Here is a 19,185-nt window from a genome sequence, read left to right as displayed (position 1 = left end):
GCAAGAAGCATTTAAACCTTAATTATTTAGTCTGTGGTTAAGGGTTTGCATTATCAACTCTTACAACTATTTCTATTTGCAGTTGTTATCATAGTATTCAGCCACTACACTTATTCTGCTGAGAATGAGTAGAACGATAAGGCACATCCACATCAGCAAACCAAGTAGTCTGATAAAATATGCAGATGCTGCAAAGATTCAAGACCACTTCGTCCGGTTAAACTTAGACCATAGGCTATCTCCCGGCACGGCACTGGCACCGCCGCCCACGATATTGACCATGGAGATGGCGCCAGTATATACCTTTGGAAGACGGCAGATTACTGATCCGGATACCTCGAGACAAATTTATCGATTAGAGAAAGAGGCTGACGGTGCTGATTGTGTTGTTACACAACGCGGAGGGCAGACTACTTTTCACGGACCGGGACAGCTTGTCTCGTATCCAATACTAGATCTAAAAGAGTTCAATGTATGCTCTGTTCTTCTTGATTTCTAACTCGTCCTCTAATTTCCAAATAGCTCTCGTCAAAATGCTATATCCGTCATCTAGAAAGTACCGCAATTGAATCGCTCGCCGCCTCTCCTTTCCACATATTTGCAAAAACGACCGAGAACCCCGGCATCTGGACAACTGATACTTCGAAAATCGGATCCGTAGGCGTCCATTTGCGAAGATATATTACTTCGCATGGAATTTCAGTAAATGTCTCTACAGACCTATCGTGGTTTGAAAAGATTATTGCTTGCGGGTTACCAGACGCATATGCCACTTCAATCAGAGCTGAGATGGGCGACGACGCCTGGCATGATGCTGTAGAAGGGAAAGGCTCTGTTGTGGAGTGGTTTGCTTGTTTATACGCGCAGCGGTTTGCATCGCTTCTAGGCTGCGGAATCAAACGATGTGAGCTAGAAGATGCGCTGAGATGGCAGTCGTGTATATAGGTATATAATATTTATTTTTGGATCATTGCAAATAAGTGTAAAGAAACAAATAAAAAAAGTATAAAAACTCCATCGCTACATGCAAGAGCATCTCTGTACATTTCATACATGATTGAAAATCCAGGCTAAACATATTGTACAATTCATACCCCACTTCGGGTCCACTCGTTCAGCATAACCATCACTCCCATTCCCACTGCCACTACTCCAATCGACGACATCAGCGGCATTAGAATCGTTCGCCCGTCTGCTTTTGACCGAAGTTCTGTTTTCAAACTCTGCACCGTCCTTGTCGATGGCTTTTTCTCGTTCGACACCGAATACGCTAATGGAGGCAATTTTTCGTCTGAAGAGCGAGCCCGCTTAAATTGATCGGGTGTCAAGGTAGAGACTCTAGTGATTGGCGACGACGGAGTACCATTGCGTCCTCTCGATGAACTTCTGTTAACTGGACCTGGCTGCATTATGATTCCTCGCTCGCTCTGTAGCTGCTGGACAAAAGACTCTAGTGCTCTCGCGTTCTCTTCCGCTATATGCTCAGCCTTCAGTGCGCGCACCTCCCATACTTGAACCTCACGTCTTGTATGCTCAAGTTGTGCGATCACCTGTCCGATATTTAAAGCTCTTCCATCATTTCCATTCGAGCTGCTGGTTCCACTGCCAGATCGCGACCTTCGTTTCTCTTCCTTGTCAATCAGCGCCATAGTATCTGCAGCCGCTTCATCTTCTAAGACAATCGGTCCATCAGCATTATCGTCACTTTCGGCACATAGGTCACTAATGGCCTGTTCACGCTCAAGCTCGAGTTCACGGTGTGCATGCTCAAGCTGAGACTCTGCAAGTTCGCGCGCATATGTCTCTCGCTCAAGAAGTTGCTCGAGCTCAGTGACTCGTCGCGATGACTCTTGAAGCTCTTGCTCAACGCTCTTAAGTGTAACTGAGAGTGAAACCAGCTTTTTTTCAGGGCCGGCGGACTTCGAATTGGGAGAATGTTGCCATGAGGACTCTCCAATAGAAACTGACCTGGATTCTGCATTTCTACTGGTTTTTAGCTTCTCGTTTACGCTCTCTACCGCGGCATCATCAGCATTTTTGGCAGCCTCCTGAACTGATTCGGCTTGAGTCTTTGCCATAGACTCAAAGAGCTGTGTCACCCGCTGCAAGTCACTGTGCTGAGCTTTGGCAAACTGAACTTCGTTGCTTATCTTTTTAATAACCATTTCGAGTGAAATAGGACCTTTCAGAAATGTGGCAGCAAAGGAGGGCATCATCCGTGAAATAATACGTTGCTTGCTTTTGCCTGGACCGCCGGTTGCTTTCAATGAAGCTGCCATAGTCCCACCATTCGGTAATAGGCCAACATTTGCCCCATTGCGATTAAATCCGCCAAAATTCAATTCAGAATCTGAGATGCTGCCAGCCGCAGGTCCACTGAGTTGTATGCTGTTAACTCCAAATTGATTGAGTAAAGCAAAGGAGTTTCCTTGCCCTCCTGGTTGTGTACTAATAAATGGAGGCGCGCTAGCAAATCCAGCTTTCTCGACTTTTGCCGAGACTCGATTATGCAACACCGTCTTTGAGTCATCGCTAGAAATATTAATTCCCAGGTCAATCAAGTCGTTTGTTTTGAGCTCGAACGGTTCACTTCCCTCGTTCTCGTTTGATAGTCGCCTGCCATTAAGAAATGTTCCGTTTGAGGATTTGATATCTCTAATCCAAACTTGTCCTGTCTGCTTGTCTGCCCAGATTTGAGCGTGCTGTCGACTTAGCACTCGTGAATCGAAAAATCCATTTTCTGGCGTAGGCACAGTACGCGCGTTGATCTGGCGCCCAAGCAGCATTGTATCAGGAAAAAAAGGTACTTTAATGCACTTCTTCTCAAATGTGTCATTCGTCGACGCCAGGCATAAGTATACGGGCTCTGTCTCGTGTTGTTGCTGTGAGAGTTGTTGATGCTGCTGTGACGAAAATTGAGCATGGCGTTTTATTGGCCCCGTTGCTGTGTTGCGGTGATGAGCTGTGTGACCTTCGCGCGGTTCTGTTTGTCGCTAGCATTAGTTATAGAGCAAGCGAGAAAATGAAACATAAATTACTAACTTCGTTTTCCTGATGTCCTTCGCTCTTGCGCTTCTGGAATTGGAGGAGGGGCTACATATAATATATTTAAATATCAGTAGGCCATTGCAGCGCAGTGAGTCTTGAAGTTTCTCGTACCTTCAGTGTCAGTGCCGTTGCTGGAAGCTTGATAATTTTTGCCTGCTGCTTCCTGCTGCGTATTTTGCTCGGCATTCACAAGAGATAGGCGTCCGATCGGCACCTCTGCATTGCCATGTTCCGTCTCAGGAACATCAAGCATTTCCATTTCCTCCAAGCTATCGACAATAGTTACCGCATCATCATCACTGATCTCTGATCCGTCTACACTTGAACTCTCCAGCATTGGCGACGAAAACAATGGGGTATCAACCGACTGCGCAGACTCGGACACGCCTACAGGCGATGGCGGTGGAGGAGAGTGCGGACGCATGCTCTCTCAGTAGACCGGAATCGGCAAGAAAAAACAGGAAAAGCAAATAAAAAGGCCGGTTTTAAGGATCAATAGTGGCGAAGTGTGTATTGATAGTTTATCGGGGTTTCTGAGTAGATCTATGCGGAAAATGAAGGCTCGTGGGAGTATCAAAGCGAGAGCGCTGAGAAGTGTTTGGCCGGCGTAGGTTTAAACGTTAAAATTGCCAATCATGTTGAATATCAAAACATTGGCAATTACAGAAACAGTCAAAGCAGGTATAGTAAATCGGCATATTTGAAGACTAAATATCTGAAAATCGGTCATTACTACAACAATTTACTTTAATACGCCAAGAACGCGTGTACGCTCTATATTTCATATTCCGAGCAGTCGTGCACGCCAACGCAATGCCTTTCCAGCTTCATAGCAAACCGAGCTGACGTATAATTCGCGCTCTTACATATCGTATAGAATACATATCAAAATCGGCTACTTCTGTAGTTAGATCCGTAGAGACTTGACTACTTTCCAAGATTAGCAACCACAGGTTTTCAGCAACCGGTGATAGAGCGCCATGATAAAGAAGAAAATAATTAAATTTAAGAAAAAAAAAATCCACGCGTATAAAAAGATTATGTACATATCCAGTATTCAAAACTCTTCCTAAGAAATCCAAATAAAAATGCGGTAGACTAGTCTCTGCGCAAGTATAAATTGAACATTCTGGACAGGAATTAATTGCAGACCATTTTGCCTTTCCTGCCGCTCCAAGCATCATCAACAAGACACAAAAAGCAGAATAACTAGTTTGAGTTCTTGCTCTCCCTCTTCATCCGAACCAGAAGACGTTGCTGCATGAGCATAGGCTGAGGGTATCGGTACTGAAGACCGTCGTCAGATCGAATAACTATAATTCAACACATGTCAGCACAATTCAGTCTTCCATACATCTCGAGTCTGCACTAACCTGAACCGACAGACATAAAAAGTCTACGAAAACCACGTACTATGTTAACATTACATTACAGTTCAGTTTGTACAAAATACTAACCCAAAGGTAGCCGCCGAACCAAGCATGTACTGTCCCAGCGAACGCATGAATCCGTTAGGCCCAGGACCGTACCGGATAATAGTAAATCCACCTGTCAGCAAGAATGAGTACTCATCTTCATTCTACAACAACGAAAGAGAGCTTTAAGATAACTTACCAAACAAAAATCCAACAACGATACCGACCGACGTCTGGGCAGATCATGTTAGTTCCTACTCCAGCTCAAGATAAACTATAGAAAACTTACTCCGGTCAACAAACCCATTTTAAACTTATCGAAGTTCGACGGACCCACGGCGCCCGCCGGATAGTGCTGAGGAGGTGGGGGCATTATTTGATTATCAGAAATTGACTTGATTTCAAGAAGACTGTAAATTTCCCTCGAAAATGTTGGCTTACCTTCTCCACAGGTAAGGGTTACTCGTCCACGTGACTAATTGGATTACAGCAAACGCGCCAGAAAGCGTATTTGTACAATGTAAACAAATGATTTTACTACAACTGCACATCCTCACACAATGAATTCAAGCTATCTGTACAGTCTACAAGGATGCGTATCATCTTTAAAAATGAGCAATGATTTGGTAAGATTTCAGATAGTTGCATATTGTGTGCCTCTCGCATTTCATACTTATATGTTCTCTGTAGCTTGCTTCGTCTATCGCGTCACTTGACTCTGGAGTAAATGATCTTCCGCGAGTGAAAACAGTCCTTAAAGCAGACAGAGTACGAGACAGTCTATTATTTATAGTAATATAGAGCTAGAACTAAAGACTTATTTATACAGGTTTTTGAAGTAGTTCCTGAGTCCGAAGTCAACACTCTCAAATCTTCTCTACAAGTCGAAGTGGAACCCCAAATCATCGAGCTTCTGAAACTAGCAGACAACGCAATTTCGCGACTAGAACGGCGTGAAAAAAATCTCATTTCAAAGGTAATTCCAATGATTATGCATATTTTTTGCACCACGAAGAATCTAACATACAGTTGTCAAAGGCCCAACTGCAAGAGGTACGTTTACAACAGGCGACGCGATCAACTAGCTCCATGTTTTACTAGATAATGGATTTGTACGACTATGAAAATATCTGCTTGCACAGCCAAGCGTGAATATGATTGAATATAACATTCAGAAATTGGTTTTAATTATTATTTCCAACTCATTGCAATCTCCAACTTCCGTAGTGCCTGCCCAACGTTCAACTCCAAAACTAAAAACAGATCAGTACACCAATATCATAAAATATAATAAAGAATATAAGAGGAAAATATACCATTCAACTTCGAAATCAAGGTCATAAGTCCTGGATCCAAACTTTGTACAGTAATCCGTTCTAGCGGTTTGACGTATTGCCCTCGGTACGTGAATAAGCTAGCCGGATCTGGCTGCTTCTTGCGTCCCATAATGCCACTGAACCAGCTACTAGTAGAAGCGGTCGACATCGAACTCGATACAGATGCTACACTGCTCGCGACGCTAGTGTTTGTCATTGTGCGACTTAATTCGCTTGGTTGTGGAGGAGGTGGTGGGTTCGGAAAGATTGTCGATAAACTCGGTGGTGGAGCACGGTTTGCCGCTCTCTGACCAGAGATAGTAGCTACTGATCGAGTGCTGCCTCCCCGGTAGACGGAAGGCGAGGTAGTAGACAATCGCGAAGAGGCAACTGATGCATTACCACTTGAGATAGGAGGCGAGTCAAGAATCTGAAGAGTGCGAATGTCTGCGATAACACCAGACTCCGACATCGTCAAATCAAGGGCCACGTTTAGGGGCATTTCGCTGACAAAGACAGACGGATCTATTGTACTGTAAGGGAATTGGAATGCAGGCGAGACGTTGCGGATAGAGATGTGAGCATTGCGAATATTCGATAATAGCTTTCGAAGTTGCTTTAATAAAGCCGAGAGTCAGTCAGCAGAACTGAAATATAAAAAACAGACTCACTCACAGATAATACAACAGCAGGCTCGACAAAGTCCATGTCCTTTACAACCTGCATACACACACCGAGGAAGTTGGTGCAGTCGTTCAGTTGAGCGAGAGGAATGACTTTACCTTCGGCAAGTACCAGGTTGCACACTGTCCCTTTATTTAGACTTGATAACTTAAGATGAATTTCCTGTATCAACAGAGAGTCAGCACACAAAAACTCTAAGAAAAGCGCACAAAGGGACTCCTACAGCTTTCGTTATGTTCTTTCCTTGTCGCACAACAAAGCCCTTTAATGCCTCTGACCTATTTGACGACAAAACAAGAGTAGATGGAGACTGATCAAATTGCATCAACACGACACATTCATCCAATCCGTCGTATATTGACTTCATTGTTGTGGAAAGATCGCGTAGAAGCCATGCAAGTTCGAGAATCTAGAATAAATTAGCATGCTCTTTACTCTCTTTGAAGTGACTTATGTTCTTTGAAACTTACAGATACTTTATGTTCCTCATTCAACGCCGACGAAAAGTCCTGATGAGGATATATGCTCGTAGTCATCGTCGAATGCAACCTATGACGAGCCGGAAAGTGATTGATATATCTTTATGGAGATAGACGGCCGGTAATCGACTGATGAGCGGAACTCAAACTCCAAAGTCCCAACGCCTATGCGCCTTCCCATATATCACTTTGATGCACCTCCCTCTGCTCTTCGCTTCCCCTCCTAGACACTATGCGCCCAAAACTACCGCTATTGACAGCAGTAAGTCTGTCTCGTAGGTATACTCCTCAATTGTCCCCGTCGAGATACCCGGGGCATGTGCCAACAAACATGTTCCAGAAGACGCTACTTGCTGTTGGATCAGGAGTTACTGCTTTTTTCAATCCGCGTCGAGGAGGTATGTCTGGAAGATGAATTTTTCTCTTACCGTTGTCTCTGATGCTTGCTACTGATACATAAACTGCTTTAAGATATTATTGCTACTCTTGGAGAAGCTACCGCGCTTCCCTTTCTAATGTATCGTCTTCGCGACGTAATGCTCTCCGATGCGACCGGTCGACGCATCTTGCGTGAGAAACCGCGGATAACTTCGAAATCTCTAAATATTGATGCTCTGCGAAAATATCCTGCTAATTCGGTGGGAAAAGTATACTCTGAGTGGCTTGATCTGGAGGGTGTCTCGCCTGACACTCGTGCTCCGGTGCGGTACATTGACGACCCCGAGTGTGCGTATGTCATGCAGCGATACCGTGAATGTCATGATTTTTACCACGCAATCACTGGCCTTCCAATCATTATCGAAGGAGAGATTGCGCTGAAAATGTTTGAGTTTGCAAACACACTGATCCCGATGACTGGAATTGGTGCGTTGCTGGCGCCATCACGGTTAAAGCCAAAGCAACGTGAACGATTGATTAACATCTACTTTCCATGGGCAATAAAAAACGGAGCAACAGCAAAACCCCTCATTAACATTTACTGGGAGGAAATATTGATGAAGGATATACAGGAACTGAGAGATGAACTGGGGATCGAGAAGCCTCCAAACTTGAGGGAACTGAGAAAGCTAAAGATTAGTCATTTGTAATAGCTGTCGTCGGCAATTTACAAATGTCGAAAGAATCCAAGAATCAGAGAAGAAGATTCTTACTCATATCCTCGCACTCTGCTGCTGCTTAAAGTAAGCTACCGGCGACCGTACAGGTTAGCCATGAAAAATTTGAATACAATTTTTAAAGTAGATTCATAAATTATTATACATTAAGAGAAACCCCTATAACTGTGATTAGCAGAAATTAAAATCAATCGCGACCCCCCATATGCTAAATTCAGCAAACTGTACGTTATTAAAACAATTTTGCAAACGCCAAACACAAAAAGAAAAAGAAAAACAAAAAAAAAATTAAGAAAAAGATGACGAATATCAAGAACGAGGCAGTTCTCTAAGATAACATGAAAAAACAAGCCATATGCAAATTAGATTACTACTGACTGGTTTTCCTGTTATCATCAGTGGAATCGTTAGAGGAAGCTGAAAGTGGCGTCTCCCTATCTGAAGGTGATTGAGGCGAGGTCGGTTGCGAATGAGACTCGGCATCCGTAACGTCTTGGAGAACCACTTTCAGAGCCGTGAGTTGCTCCTGCAAAGAAACCAGAAGGTTGTCCTTTTCATGGATGATGTTTTCGAGCTGCTTGTTTTTGTGCTCCAGAGAGTCCTGACGACGCATAGCGCCAGCTACCATCTTATTAGCCTCATCAAATAGAGAGCCAGTGAGATCCTCGAGCTCTTGTTCAATCGACCGTCGGTCAGACTCAGCTTTTAACCGTGCCCGGGACTCTTCCATGAGCTTCTTCATGAGCGTCGAGGTCTCATGCTCAACGTCCTTGCGGTGGACGAGAAGTCCTTTCTCGAGACGGTCGGAGTAGTCTCGTTCGGCTTGTTCGAGCTCTGCGACGCGGTTCTGAGACAGTTCAAGTTCATGCTTGCATGCAACTAAGGCATCCTCAAGGTCTGCCTGTCTGTCGACGGCGAGTATGAGCTTGGTGGAGAGGGCGGCGACTTCGCGCGAGAGGATATCGACCTCTTCTTTTGGATCAGCAGCAAGGGATACTGCGGAGGCCGAGGCAATTGCCGTATGGTAATCTGCTTCATAAGAGACTTCTTTAAGATCTTCGAGATCCTTTGGTGCCGATGTCGAGCGAGTTGAGAGTTTCCAGCCGCGAGATGTTGGGCGAGGAGGAGGCGGCGAGTCCGGCTCGTCAGAGTCGGTCTGCGAGGGCGTTGGCGAGAGGCGCGCCATGAGAGTCTTATAAACAGTTGACGAGCCTTGCGCAGAAGCGCGGGCCGGCTGCGCGTGCGAGAGAATCGTGGTGAAGAGGCTGCAGCGGGAAGAGCAGCTGACGAAGGACTGTTTGTGGAGAGAGAGAGGAGTGAGTGGTGAAGTAGGAGTAGGGTTCAAGCCTGCGGTGGGCGGTCTACTTCTGCTCACTTTACTTGACTTTGGCAACTCAGTGCGACTATGGACGACAGCGAACTGCAAGCTATTCGGCAAGCACGGCTTCAGGAGTTACAGAAGCAGCGACAGGCAGGCTCAGGTGCGGGAGGAGCTGGAGCTGGAGCTGGCGCTGGCGACCAGGCAGCAAAAAAGTACATGCTTTCTATAAACGGATTTGCTATCCGATTATCTATCTTGAGCAGATACTAACCGTCTATTTCAGAGCTAATGAAGACGATGCCAGGTCTGCTATGGTGTGAACACTTTACTGACTGCTTGGTGTCTTGTTGCAAATTTATATCTAACATCTCTCATTCAAGATTGCCCAAATTCTCACACCCGCTGCCCGCGAACGCCTCTCACGTATCCGCATTGTGCGTCAACAGAAGGCCAATGGGTCAGTTATATATAATCAAATACAGAGATTCAACTGATTTACAGGGCTGACCAAGATTTGCTACGCAGAGTAGAAGATTTACTGATTCGAATGGCCCGCTCAGGTCAGATCCAAAATCGCGTCGACGAAGACGAGCTCATTAGTCTGCTAGACCAAATATCGCAGCAGGAGAGTAAGGCAAACGAAACCAAGATTGTGGTATGGTTTACTTTGTTTAGCCCGGGCTTGATTTTACTATAAAAAACTGAACTCTTTACTAGTATCAAACACGACGATACAACTACGACGACGACGACGACGATCTCGATCTCGATCTATAGTTTGTAAATATAATACGATTGCAATTTATGGTTGCATACAAATAAAAATTCATCACTATGTACATCTTTCAGTTCCCACCAGTTACAGGCGCTGTGCTCGGGTATGCTATGCTAAGAGAGGGACTCTTTCGCCAACTAGTAGTAGAGATTTGCAGAGATTTACTCTGTTTGCTTGCAAAACAATGTAGCTGTATAGTCCACTGGCATTATAAATAATCTTCTTTACAGTAGCGCTTTGTTGTGTGGAATTAACTATATCCAATTTACTTGAGCCGAGGCAGCCCTTTTTGCCTTAATATTATTATAGAATGCAGACTAATCCAATTTTCTCCCAACTCATCCTCATCCTCTTGTTGCTCTTCATTCTTCCTCCTCTCAACCACTGCCATAGAAGCAAGCGCTCTGCAGCTTCTTTCTTTCTATTTTGTCTTTCTTCGTATCTAGCGGATGCGCGGTACTTTCGCGAAACAATCATGTTTGGACAAAGCTTGCATCGCGGCGAGAGGAGGTCTTTCCTTACTCTCTAATGTATGCCCAAATCTTACGACAAACCTCCTGTTTGCCTCTAACATTTTTCCTTCTAGCGCCCAGTCATAATATCCTCTACGATTCCTTTCCTCCTTCAGCAGAGGTCGCATTTCAACGCTTCGCGTTATGCGAACCAGGAAGCCGACGCAGACGACCTCTCCGAAAGCAAAGAACTAATTCTCTCCGTACTCCGCTCTAGCGCAACCAAACGTGATGCTCGCAATTATATTACGAAATTCTCGTCTGCTCCGACTCCATCTCGTTCACTGGCAGAAGAGAAAATGATGCGCAAGGATTTTACCAAGAAGCTGCTAAACTCAGTTTCAGATGCTGCTGGTGGTTTCAATCTTTATGACTCGGCCCCTATTGAGCTTCGCAGCATGACTCGTGTCGCTGTGATTAAAATCAAGGCTGTTTCATTTATATCTGATGAGAAGATGTCGGACATTGGAATTACCGTCGCTAGATTGGCAAGACTTGGGTTAAGTCCTGTTATCGTCATCGATCCCGTTGAGGATATTGCAGATTTTACTATCGGGCATTATGCCAACAGGAAGCAGTCGAAAGATCTGACAGAGCTTTCAGAGCGCATTGCTAACGCAATTGAAAAGCCGCATAAAAAGGCGCAGATGCACAACCTAACTTCAGCAACCTTCAAAACTGACGAACAAGTTTCAACTCAAGGCCATCTTCACCATCATAAGATCCGGCGATCTCGTTCTGTTGCAAAAGCGGAAAGTTTACCAGCGCTCTTTACTCAAAGTCGCTTATCTGAGCCTATAAAATGGACTCTTCCGCATCTGCTTTTGATTGCTATTACGAACAAAGCTGTTCCAATCGTACCTCCTCTCGTCTACATCGATGGTGTTTCTCGATACGCATTCGCTTCTGCAGATGATATAGTTTATGAAATCGTCAGCAAACTCAGTGGCATCAACGAACCAGACGTAATCGCGGTAGACAAAGTGATTTATATTGAACCTCGAGGTGGTATACCAAGTAAAGAACGAAACTCGGGCGCGCATATTCTTGTCAATCTGGAGCAAGAGTCAGAAGATATTCTCTCAGAATTACACTCGATAGAAAAGTCGGATACACATATCGCCAATCTCAACTCATTTCGAAAAGTTCTCGCCGTCGCTCCCAAAACCACATCAGGTCTGATCACGACACCTGAAGTCGCCGGTCTACAATCAACGCGAAATCCCTTGATTTACAACTTACTCACAGATCGTCCAGTTATTTCGTCATCTCTTCCTGTAGATGGCAGAAAGGCCTCGAGCCATACTACGACGCTACTTCGGCATGGAATGCCTGTAATGATGTTTTATAGTGAAGAAGGAATGTATTTTCCTGATCCTGCTTCTACTCTTCCGTGGCAACACTCACCACAAATCTTCAATGGTCTCAAAAGCGTCGCACACAACACCGAAGTCAACCTCGATATGCAGAAACTTGTTGGCTTAATCGAGAATTCTTTTGGAAAAAACCTCGATGTGAAGCATTATCTCAACCGTATCAATGGCCATATAGCAGGTGTAGTCATAGCAGGAGACTACGAAGGAGGCGCCATAATCACTTGGGAGTATCTTCCCAACGGCTCGAAAGTGGCTTATCTTGACAAATTGGCAGTTCTTCGCAAAAATCAAGGATCAGCTGGTGTAGCTGATATTGTCTTCAAAGCAATGGTCATGCAGCTATTTCCATCAGAACTAATCTGGCGATCACGTACCGTTAATCCCGTTAATAAATGGTACTTTGAGCGGTCGAAAGGTTCAATGAAACTCCCGCGAGAGAATAAGAAATGGACTATGTTCTGGACTGGAGTGCATAGCAGAGAGCGGGAGAGATTGGCTGATTATGCTCAGGTATGCTCATCGATTGAGCCATCGCTAAAATAGATCTCTCTCTTTCCGTAATAGTAATCGAAAGAGTTTAAACTTTGTCATTAAGATATTTTTAGTATGATACAAAAAAGAAATTTCAAAATACACATTCACAGTTAAACAAATCAGACTATCGCGCTCTTTCGTTCAATCTTTCTGTTCTCAACGCATTATCACCTCCGCTTCATGCTCGCCTGATACATTAACTTAAATCCGTTACACAAGTCCTGAACGCTAGGATAAACCGCTTTCTTCAACTGATACCCATTCGGAATAACCTTCACCGGCCACGTAACAATCTTTGAATTTTGACCGGCCTTGAAGCATAAATCAAAGAATCCAGGATGTTTCTTGTCCAAGCAAAAAGAGTAATTCGAGCGGCGAGGATTCGCCTCCGTATACGTAGTAAGCCAAGTTTCGACATCTTCTTTTGATCCCTGACGATACTTCTCCGAGTTCATCATTTCCTCAACCTTTCGAGCCTTAGCTTGAACATGCATGAAGATCAGCTCGTCAAGATCAGAGTACCGCTCATCGTCAATCTTCAGGACTTGGCCTAAAGAATAATCGGTTTCCTTTTCCAATTCAAGTACCGCAATGTGTTGATATACGTCCTTGGCAACTTTCCAAGTTATTGTAATGTGATCAACCCCAATTGACGACGGACGAATAACCAGATCCCCGCGCTGCAATGGGGCAAGATACTCTTCGGCTTGTCGGCGATTGAATGGCTTGAACAACCGATGTTTGATGACTCTTGCGGCACGTTGCTCCTTCTCACGCTTAACAGCAAACTGATTTCTATCCTTGTCTTCCTCATAATCATCCCATTTTCGAGGATCACGATTCTCTCGCAGAAGCTTCACGCTAAGAGGATGTTTTAAAGCGTCTTCAACAACCTCCTCGACAAGGCTAAGGTCAGCCTGAAACGTGCTGTAATTTATGCTCTTAATGAGCGCACGCACAGTCTGACCATAATAGAACAGAGCAGCGGGATATGGCATATCAGTCCGACTTGTCATATCCATACTTGAGACATTACCATCTATACCGCAAGCGAGTCGGGCTACCAAGTATCTATCGCCTACTTTGCGGATATTCACAGACACAACCGTACCCGGCGCAACCGACTGGCGTGTCTCTCCCGTAAGCATAGAAAATACCTGCTCTTCAGTCAATCTCTTGAGCTCGTGACGTTCTTCAAAATAATGTCGCTGCAATTCCTCTTTAATCATCTCCAGCGTAGCCCGCTTATGCTGCTTGAAGTTCTTTAACAATTCCTCAGCATATTCTTCCAAGATCAGCTCATTCAGCTTCTCTGGATCATCGTCCATCAGCTGCGCAACCACACCACCTTGATTCTCTAAATCAACGAGATCTTCTTCGTCAAGTTCGAGTGCGTCAGCAGCCATCTTCCGCGCGAGCTCGTAATCTTCTGGATGAATTCTTGTGGAGTCAAGAATCTCAGTCTCTTCAAGCGAGCGGTAGGCAGATGAAACGTCCTGCTCTTCCCATGGAATAACAAGGAACGAGGCACAATTCATGAATATAGTTTTTCCTGCAATTTCATTCGACACCAGCTCAAACCTATTATTAAGATAGCCATTTTGTCCCGATGAAATTGCTTTCAGCATGCCTGAAGCCTTGCGCGGACCCAAGCCCCCAACATACTGCAGCAAATTAGCAACATAAGGCACCTTGACTGCTTCGTTTATTTCCACACCAACAGTATTAACCATGTCGACAAAAGCCGTTTCAATAGCCTCACGCAGCATATCCTCCGGGAGCAGAGTCTGTAGGCGATGAAGCTCAATGGAAACGATATCCTGCCCCATAGCAGCATACTCCAGCATTGGGCTTTGCACATAACGAGCCAAGGCTGCACAGTAGCGTAGTAACGGTGCAAGCTCCGCAAATTCAGCAGCAGCCCGTTCAGAATTTTGATACAATCGAGCAACCTCATCATTTGCCCAAAGCAACTCAATTGGCTGCTCAGAGCCGCCTTCATCTTCACCCCCTACAGTAAGATTTTCAAGAGAGATGACATCAAGAATATCCTTTTGTAGACGGTTAGCTGATATTGTAAATCCGGCCATGCACAAAACATCCGGTCGGCGACGTCTAACGATATCAGCCAGACCTGTCCGGAAACCCTCATCACGAGCATCCTCAAGCTTAATAGTCTCTAAAACACGGCCTTGATCGTCGACATAGACACAAACAATAGCGTCTTTACGAGACTCGCCCATACCATTTGAGATAGCAATAACGCGGGGAGTTGTGCCAAGCTCAAATCCTGCAGGCTTATATGGAGCCTGATCCAATCTCTCGCGCAAAGCAGTACGGCAGCTCTGCGCAACAGCTCTTTGGCATTTTGAGCGTAGCTCTTCTCTAATTTCACGACACATTAGAGGAATCAGTTTGCCCATTGCCGCTTGCAAAACACTCTGGCGCTCTTTATTCCATGCACTAGCAATGTCAGACATGTTATCAGATATGAAATTTCCAAGCACTCGACGGAAGAAAGTCTCGAGTTCGAAGATTCTAAAACGTAAAGACACGTATCCTTCAGATTCAGCCTGCAGAATCTCCAGGAAAGTTTCCGGGGCAGAGAGAACGTCCGCCATTTCAAGATTGCGCATATACTTGAAGTGATAAAACTGGTGGGTCTCATCGATTGACCTTTTGCCTTTTTCAGTAGCAAAAACATCCATTCTAACAAGAGCACGAACAATTTTTTCGCGTAGAAAGTTTCTGGTACGCAAATCGTGAAAAATCTCTTCTGAGAACATATTCTTGGCTGCTTCAAAAGCGGCCTCTCCTGTGCTGTATCTAGTCGGCTCTTTGGTGACCGGATCACGCGTGTATTGATCCGCGAGATCGAGAGGCATCTCTTCTGGGTCCTCTGGGAAATGCAGTTTCTTGTCTTCAGCAAAATTGAGACCAAATTGCTCTGCGGTAATACCAAAGGATCGAACAAGGTTGTAAAGTGGACCAGAACGAATAGTTTCAAACTGCTGATATCGCGAGCTAGGTCGCTTAGAGTGCGAAACAACAGTAGGGTCGTCGTCTTGTTGTTCATCATCGTCATTTTCATCGTGCTGCGCACGGCTACCAGTATGCGTGACGCTAAGATCCTTGATTTTAGCGGCGAACTTGAACTGCAAGTAGTCCCATAAGTCCTGAAAATCCGCAAGAGTGCTAGCAGCTGAATAATAGTCTTTAAACAAGTTATCATCAATATTCAAATCTTTTGCCAATCTGCCGACATTGCGCTTCTTTTCGACCGTCGAATGAAATTTAATATCTAATTGAAGAATCTGCCACAAATCATCTTGAGTTAACAATTGATCAGCAGCAAACTCATCTGAAGCTGATGCGGCAGCAGAGTTATCTCTTTTGCGCTCCTGGATGAGATAGTCACGTCGATGTTGCCAGATAAATGGCACTTCGAGCTCATCTTTGACAAAAAATTCCAAAACTTTTTTGACTGCTCTGCGGAATCCGGTCTCCAAATTCGGGTTATTAGCCAGAAACTTTTCTCTGATTTGAGACATTTCCTTTACTATCCAGGTTTCCTCGAGTTCATACTCGGCGTCTGAAAGCTCGTAATTGGTAAAAGCTTTACGCATGATCTGGAAGCGCTCAGGTTGGTCTCTAGCACGAATTGCGTTGTCGTCGTCTGTAAGCATACGCTCAGCTAGCTCACTGGGTTCAAAGACGTGTTTGAGTTCGGTAGTAGGTCTGTCTTCGTAGTCGTCTTGTTCCTCAAACCCCTCTGCTTCCAGCGCCCAACCGTACTCTTCACCATCGCCAAAGATTTCAAAAATCTCACCAAGCTGCTCTTCGTTGACACCAGGAATAGATACCCGACCAGGGCGAGAACCTGGTCTGAGGGTAGTTTCTGCCACATCTGCCTGTTCGCCCTCTTCATCTGAAAACTCGTCGTCCTCGATAAAACCAGCAAATTCATCCATCAATCCACGGCGACCAGCGGGGGTTTGTTCTTCGTCGGCAGCTTCCTTCTCTTCATCAGAGAAAATGTCGGTGAGACCTTCATCAATTCGTTTCTGTCGCTTTGAAGCGGGCTATACAGGTCACGTTCAGTCAGCATACACCGATAGTTAGCCCAAAAATGAAAAGGAAAAACATACACCACGATCATAGCGACCAGTGTTTTCCATTACAAGATCTAAGTCGTCCTCATCTAGCTCGTCGTCATCGTGATGCTTCTCAGTTGCCTCGCCGCTAGTTTCGAGCTCGCGTCTTCTACGCTTTCGTCGGCGTCGACGCCTCCGTTCCCGTTCACCATCAGAAAGATCTTCCTCGCTGTCATCATCAACAATGAATCCTTCACGAACCTATATTTATAAGGTGGTTAGTTCATCAAGCATTGTGTTTTGGAGATCAGAGCTGTGTTTGCAAATAGCAATTACACAGCACAATCGGTATCTGATGATGAGTATCACATACTTTAGCCATCTCCTCTTCGTCATCTTCCTCGTCTTCTTCAGAGGAGTCTTCGATGCTGCCACCGTCATCCTTGCTGGCTTTGCCGCCGGATTGCGGATCAAGCTCGTCATCGGACGCCAGGCTGTTATCATCCTCTCCGTCCTTGTCGAGTTCTGCGCTGTGATCGACAAAGTCGCTCATGGTGGAAATATCAAGAGCAATGTAGCGCGGCTGACAACTAGCTGTGGTAATTTGATGTGGATTTGCGAGAGAGGCGAGTCAAAATGTTGGTTTGTATTTGAGCAGAGCAATTGCAGTATCGTGCCAACGTGTACGCGTACCAAGGTAAACTCAGTACTGATTACTTTTTAAGGGTCTCGTGGCTTTCCTCCCAACCGCTTCACTGTCGTCGTGACTCGCGTCTTTCCACCTCTCGCTCTCTGCCGTCTTCCGGTCGACAAATACTTGCGCTGGCTGTGCTGATTTGCCGTTATCGGACATTTTTGGGCTGCTTTCAGATCTTGTCCTGCCTAAATCGCCGATGTCTGCACAGCAGCCGCGGCCGTCGCCTTTCGCACGCCCTCGCCGCGTCTCGTCCATCGTCCAGTCGGTCGCGCCGCCCCATTCGCCGCCTCCAGCCCTTCCCACCTGCTCACAACTTCCTCTACTTTCTCCAGCTTCGTCTGTAGCTTACTCGTCTCGACCGCCTGAGGCAGCTGCCTTTAATAGCTCTTCCGCATCCCTTCAGACCTCTCCTGTCGGTTCTCGCAGATCTTCGATCACGACCGCACCTGCATCACCTTTCCTTCCGCCTATTGGCACAGGGTCACCAGTTCCGCAACAGATTTCTGCAGCAGAATCAGACTCCGAATGTTTTCGTGCAACGGCTTCACCGGCCGAGCCGGTGATTATGAAGTCAAAAACTCTCAAGCGCAGGAATTTCAAGCAACTCTCTCTTCCTACAGCTGCCTCTGCCTCCTCTGCCTTCTCCGCACCACTTGACAGCGACAGATCCTTACTTTCTAGTGCTCCTTCATCTTCCAGCTCTTTGCTGGCGGGTGCGCACCGTCAACTGCCGCAGACATTGCAGCTTGCCTCCGTTGAGGACGCCCAGGTCCCCGGTGGCGCCGCTGAGCTGTCGTACCACAACAATTTTGTTGAGCAGCTCTCTACGCTGGAGATTGGTGTTGAGTTTCGTCTTGATTTGCACATGGAAGATTTTAAAACTGTATCCGAAATCGGCGCAGGAAATGGTGGAACGGTGTCGAAGGTCATCCACTTGCCCACCAAGACAGTGATGGCAAAGAAAATGATCCACATCGAAGCAAAGCCGGCTGTGCGCAAACAGATTGTTCGCGAATTGCACATTATGCATGAATGTCATAGCAAATACATCATTTCTTTTTATGGTGCTTTTGTGAACGGTGGCGACGTCGTCATGTGCATGGAGTACATGGATTGCCTTTCTCTTGACCGCATTTTGAAGAAAATGGGTCCTCTACAAGAAGATATTCTAGGCAAAATTGCAGAAGCAGTTGTGGAAGGCCTTACATACTTATACAACCTCAACCGAATTATCCATCGCGATGTGAAGCCATCGAATGTTCTGGTCAATTCGCATGGCCAAATCAAATTATGTGATTTTGGTGTGTCTGGCGAGCTGACTAATTCCATCGCGGACACCTTTGTTGGAACATCTACATACATGTCTCCCGAAAGAATTCAGGGTGCGGCATATTCTGTGCAGAGTGATGTTTGGTCACTCGGGCTCATGCTTTTGCAGCTGGCAATTGGTCACTTCCCCTTCGATCGGCCTGACCAGGCGCCTCTGAGCATTCTCGATCTTTTACAGCAAATAGTCAACGAGCCGGCACCGCGTCTTCCGGATAACGGCATTTTCAGCTCTGAGTTTTGCAATTGTATTGACAGATGCTTGATAAAAGATGTCGAGGTGCGGCCTACGCCTCAAGATTTGTTGGTATGTTATGCAAGTATTCTTGTTCTATCGATAAGGTTTGGATGTACTAACCCTACTACTAGTCCGATCCGTTTGTGGTAAAGGCCAAATCAAAAAATGTAGATACTGAAACATGGGCAAAGAGTACACTTTAAAGTCGAATCACATAGATTATATAAAGTACTTTTGCCTTGTCCTATTAATGAT

The 19,185-nt window shown here is 45.5% G+C and overlaps 11 protein-coding genes across 11 annotated transcripts; 6 read left to right on the top strand and 5 right to left on the bottom strand.

Moving 5' to 3' along the window:
• Nucleotides 1-103: 103 nt before the first annotated feature.
• On the top strand, nucleotides 104-992 carry V2V93DRAFT_367602 (lipoyltransferase). The gene is made up of 2 exons (XM_066909615.1): nucleotides 104-472; nucleotides 523-992. Exons 1-2 carry the CDS (start codon nucleotides 125-127, stop codon nucleotides 943-945), a joined length of 771 nt encoding a protein of 256 aa, XP_066766533.1. The 5' UTR covers nucleotides 104-124; the 3' UTR covers nucleotides 946-992.
• V2V93DRAFT_367600 (uncharacterized protein) lies at nucleotides 937-3,623 on the bottom strand. The gene is made up of 3 exons (XM_066909614.1): nucleotides 3,160-3,623; nucleotides 3,043-3,093; nucleotides 937-2,983 (listed from the first exon to the last, which is right to left on the bottom strand). Exons 1-3 carry the CDS (start codon nucleotides 3,470-3,472, stop codon nucleotides 1,089-1,091), a joined length of 2,259 nt encoding a protein of 752 aa, XP_066766532.1. The 5' UTR covers nucleotides 3,473-3,623; the 3' UTR covers nucleotides 937-1,088.
• A 179-nt stretch (nucleotides 3,624-3,802) lies between these two features.
• V2V93DRAFT_367597 (reactive mitochondrial oxygen species modulator 1-domain-containing protein) lies at nucleotides 3,803-4,858 on the bottom strand. Its single transcript, XM_066909613.1, has 5 exons — nucleotides 4,753-4,858; nucleotides 4,663-4,696; nucleotides 4,506-4,596; nucleotides 4,422-4,444; nucleotides 3,803-4,361 (listed from the first exon to the last, which is right to left on the bottom strand). The coding sequence occupies exons 1-5, from the start codon at nucleotides 4,834-4,836 to the stop codon at nucleotides 4,258-4,260; spliced, it is 336 nt and encodes a 111-aa protein (XP_066766531.1). The 5' UTR covers nucleotides 4,837-4,858; the 3' UTR covers nucleotides 3,803-4,257.
• A 62-nt stretch (nucleotides 4,859-4,920) lies between these two features.
• Nucleotides 4,921-5,654, top strand: V2V93DRAFT_367596 (DASH complex subunit Spc19). The gene is made up of 4 exons (XM_066909612.1): nucleotides 4,921-5,089; nucleotides 5,154-5,231; nucleotides 5,293-5,439; nucleotides 5,502-5,654. Exons 1-4 carry the CDS (start codon nucleotides 5,024-5,026, stop codon nucleotides 5,562-5,564), a joined length of 354 nt encoding a protein of 117 aa, XP_066766530.1. The 5' UTR covers nucleotides 4,921-5,023; the 3' UTR covers nucleotides 5,565-5,654.
• V2V93DRAFT_367594 (RAVE subunit 2/Rogdi) lies at nucleotides 5,551-7,127 on the bottom strand. The gene is made up of 5 exons (XM_066909611.1): nucleotides 6,934-7,127; nucleotides 6,687-6,872; nucleotides 6,455-6,625; nucleotides 5,780-6,395; nucleotides 5,551-5,716 (listed from the first exon to the last, which is right to left on the bottom strand). The coding sequence occupies exons 1-5, from the start codon at nucleotides 6,997-6,999 to the stop codon at nucleotides 5,655-5,657; spliced, it is 1,101 nt and encodes a 366-aa protein (XP_066766529.1). The 5' UTR covers nucleotides 7,000-7,127; the 3' UTR covers nucleotides 5,551-5,654.
• Nucleotides 7,128-7,129: 2 nt separating this feature from the next.
• V2V93DRAFT_367590 (ubiquinone biosynthesis protein Coq4) lies at nucleotides 7,130-8,219 on the top strand. The gene is made up of 2 exons (XM_066909610.1): nucleotides 7,130-7,340; nucleotides 7,414-8,219. Exons 1-2 carry the CDS (start codon nucleotides 7,175-7,177, stop codon nucleotides 8,028-8,030), a joined length of 783 nt encoding a protein of 260 aa, XP_066766528.1. The 5' UTR covers nucleotides 7,130-7,174; the 3' UTR covers nucleotides 8,031-8,219.
• On the bottom strand, nucleotides 8,168-9,502 carry V2V93DRAFT_367589 (uncharacterized protein). Its single transcript, XM_066909609.1, has one exon. The coding sequence runs from the start codon at nucleotides 9,241-9,243 to the stop codon at nucleotides 8,428-8,430; it is 816 nt and encodes a 271-aa protein (XP_066766527.1). The 5' UTR covers nucleotides 9,244-9,502; the 3' UTR covers nucleotides 8,168-8,427.
• V2V93DRAFT_367586 (PDCD5-related protein) lies at nucleotides 9,367-10,219 on the top strand. The gene is made up of 5 exons (XM_066909608.1): nucleotides 9,367-9,590; nucleotides 9,662-9,692; nucleotides 9,759-9,835; nucleotides 9,904-10,033; nucleotides 10,096-10,219. The coding sequence occupies exons 1-5, from the start codon at nucleotides 9,463-9,465 to the stop codon at nucleotides 10,153-10,155; spliced, it is 426 nt and encodes a 141-aa protein (XP_066766526.1). The 5' UTR covers nucleotides 9,367-9,462; the 3' UTR covers nucleotides 10,156-10,219.
• Nucleotides 10,220-10,513: 294 nt separating this feature from the next.
• Nucleotides 10,514-12,584, top strand: V2V93DRAFT_400032 (uncharacterized protein; the record flags this gene model as incomplete). Its single annotated transcript, XM_066912569.1, has 2 exons — nucleotides 10,514-10,786; nucleotides 10,821-12,584. The coding sequence occupies exons 1-2, from the start codon at nucleotides 10,682-10,684 to the stop codon at nucleotides 12,582-12,584; spliced, it is 1,869 nt and encodes a 622-aa protein (XP_066766525.1). The 5' UTR covers nucleotides 10,514-10,681.
• V2V93DRAFT_345151 (SH2 domain-containing protein) lies at nucleotides 12,577-17,384 on the bottom strand. The gene is made up of 3 exons (XM_066907876.1): nucleotides 17,043-17,384; nucleotides 16,724-16,930; nucleotides 12,577-16,657 (listed from the first exon to the last, which is right to left on the bottom strand). The coding sequence occupies exons 1-3, from the start codon at nucleotides 17,220-17,222 to the stop codon at nucleotides 12,743-12,745; spliced, it is 4,302 nt and encodes a 1,433-aa protein (XP_066766524.1). The 5' UTR covers nucleotides 17,223-17,384; the 3' UTR covers nucleotides 12,577-12,742.
• Nucleotides 17,385-17,931: 547 nt separating this feature from the next.
• Nucleotides 17,932-19,133, top strand: V2V93DRAFT_390764 (kinase-like domain-containing protein; the record flags this gene model as incomplete). The annotated part of the gene is made up of 2 exons (XM_066912412.1): nucleotides 17,932-18,999; nucleotides 19,062-19,133. 2 exons carry the CDS (start codon nucleotides 17,932-17,934, stop codon nucleotides 19,131-19,133), a joined length of 1,140 nt encoding a protein of 379 aa, XP_066766523.1.
• Between the last annotated feature and the right edge of the window lie 52 nt (nucleotides 19,134-19,185).

The sequence above is a fragment of the Kockiozyma suomiensis genome, assembly GCF_038497685.1.
Source record: "Kockiozyma suomiensis strain NRRL Y-17356 unplaced genomic scaffold V2V93scaffold_5, whole genome shotgun sequence".
NCBI lineage: Eukaryota > Fungi > Ascomycota > Lipomycetes > Lipomycetales > Lipomycetaceae > Kockiozyma > Kockiozyma suomiensis.
The sequence above is the reverse complement of the archived record's forward strand: the minus strand, read 5'-3'. Positions and strand labels throughout refer to the sequence as shown.

Excerpts from the sequence above, each read along its gene's own strand:
- V2V93DRAFT_367602 (XM_066909615.1), top strand. The coding sequence starts at position 125 with ATGAGTAGAACGATAAGGCACATCCACATCAGCAAACCAAGTAGTCTG. Across the intron at positions 473-522 it reads TAGATCTAAAAGAGTTCAAT|CTCTCGTCAAAATGCTATAT; the intron begins GTATGCTCTGTT and ends ATTTCCAAATAG.
- V2V93DRAFT_367600 (XM_066909614.1), bottom strand. The coding sequence starts at position 3,472 with ATGCGTCCGCACTCTCCTCCACCGCCATCGCCTGTAGGCGTGTCCGAG. Across the intron at positions 3,094-3,159 it reads CAACGGCACTGACACTGAAG|CCCCTCCTCCAATTCCAGAA; the intron begins GTACGAGAAACT and ends TATTATATGTAG. Across the intron at positions 2,984-3,042 it reads AAGGACATCAGGAAAACGAA|AACCGCGCGAAGGTCACACA; the intron begins GTTAGTAATTTA and ends AGCGACAAACAG.
- V2V93DRAFT_367597 (XM_066909613.1), bottom strand. The coding sequence starts at position 4,836 with ATGCCCCCACCTCCTCAGCACTATCCGGCGGGCGCCGTGGGTCCGTCG. Across the intron at positions 4,597-4,662 it reads CGTTGTTGGATTTTTGTTTG|GTGGATTTACTATTATCCGG; the intron begins GTAAGTTATCTT and ends TCTTGCTGACAG. Across the intron at positions 4,445-4,505 it reads GGTTCGGCGGCTACCTTTGG|ACTTTTTATGTCTGTCGGTT; the intron begins GTTAGTATTTTG and ends TGGTTTTCGTAG.
- V2V93DRAFT_367596 (XM_066909612.1), top strand. The coding sequence starts at position 5,024 with ATGAATTCAAGCTATCTGTACAGTCTACAAGGATGCGTATCATCTTTA. Across the intron at positions 5,090-5,153 it reads TAAAAATGAGCAATGATTTG|CTTGCTTCGTCTATCGCGTC; the intron begins GTAAGATTTCAG and ends TGTTCTCTGTAG. Across the intron at positions 5,232-5,292 it reads CAGTCCTTAAAGCAGACAGA|GTTTTTGAAGTAGTTCCTGA; the intron begins GTACGAGACAGT and ends TTATTTATACAG.
- V2V93DRAFT_367594 (XM_066909611.1), bottom strand. The coding sequence starts at position 6,999 with ATGACTACGAGCATATATCCTCATCAGGACTTTTCGTCGGCGTTGAAT. Across the intron at positions 6,873-6,933 it reads ATGAGGAACATAAAGTATCT|ATTCTCGAACTTGCATGGCT; the intron begins GTAAGTTTCAAA and ends AATTTATTCTAG. Across the intron at positions 6,626-6,686 it reads GAAAGAACATAACGAAAGCT|GAAATTCATCTTAAGTTATC; the intron begins GTAGGAGTCCCT and ends CTGTTGATACAG.
- V2V93DRAFT_367590 (XM_066909610.1), top strand. The coding sequence starts at position 7,175 with ATGCGCCCAAAACTACCGCTATTGACAGCAGTAAGTCTGTCTCGTAGG. Across the intron at positions 7,341-7,413 it reads TTTCAATCCGCGTCGAGGAG|ATATTATTGCTACTCTTGGA; the intron begins GTATGTCTGGAA and ends AACTGCTTTAAG.
- V2V93DRAFT_367589 (XM_066909609.1), bottom strand. The coding sequence starts at position 9,243 with ATGGCGCGCCTCTCGCCAACGCCCTCGCAGACCGACTCTGACGAGCCG.
- V2V93DRAFT_367586 (XM_066909608.1), top strand. The coding sequence starts at position 9,463 with ATGGACGACAGCGAACTGCAAGCTATTCGGCAAGCACGGCTTCAGGAG. Across the intron at positions 9,693-9,758 it reads ACGATGCCAGGTCTGCTATG|ATTGCCCAAATTCTCACACC; the intron begins GTGTGAACACTT and ends CTCTCATTCAAG. Across the intron at positions 10,034-10,095 it reads CAAACGAAACCAAGATTGTG|TATCAAACACGACGATACAA; the intron begins GTATGGTTTACT and ends ACTCTTTACTAG.
- V2V93DRAFT_345151 (XM_066907876.1), bottom strand. The coding sequence starts at position 17,222 with ATGAGCGACTTTGTCGATCACAGCGCAGAACTCGACAAGGACGGAGAG. Across the intron at positions 16,931-17,042 it reads ACGAAGAGGAGATGGCTAAA|GTTCGTGAAGGATTCATTGT; the intron begins GTATGTGATACT and ends TTATAAATATAG. Across the intron at positions 16,658-16,723 it reads CTGGTCGCTATGATCGTGGT|CCCGCTTCAAAGCGACAGAA; the intron begins GTATGTTTTTCC and ends TGACCTGTATAG.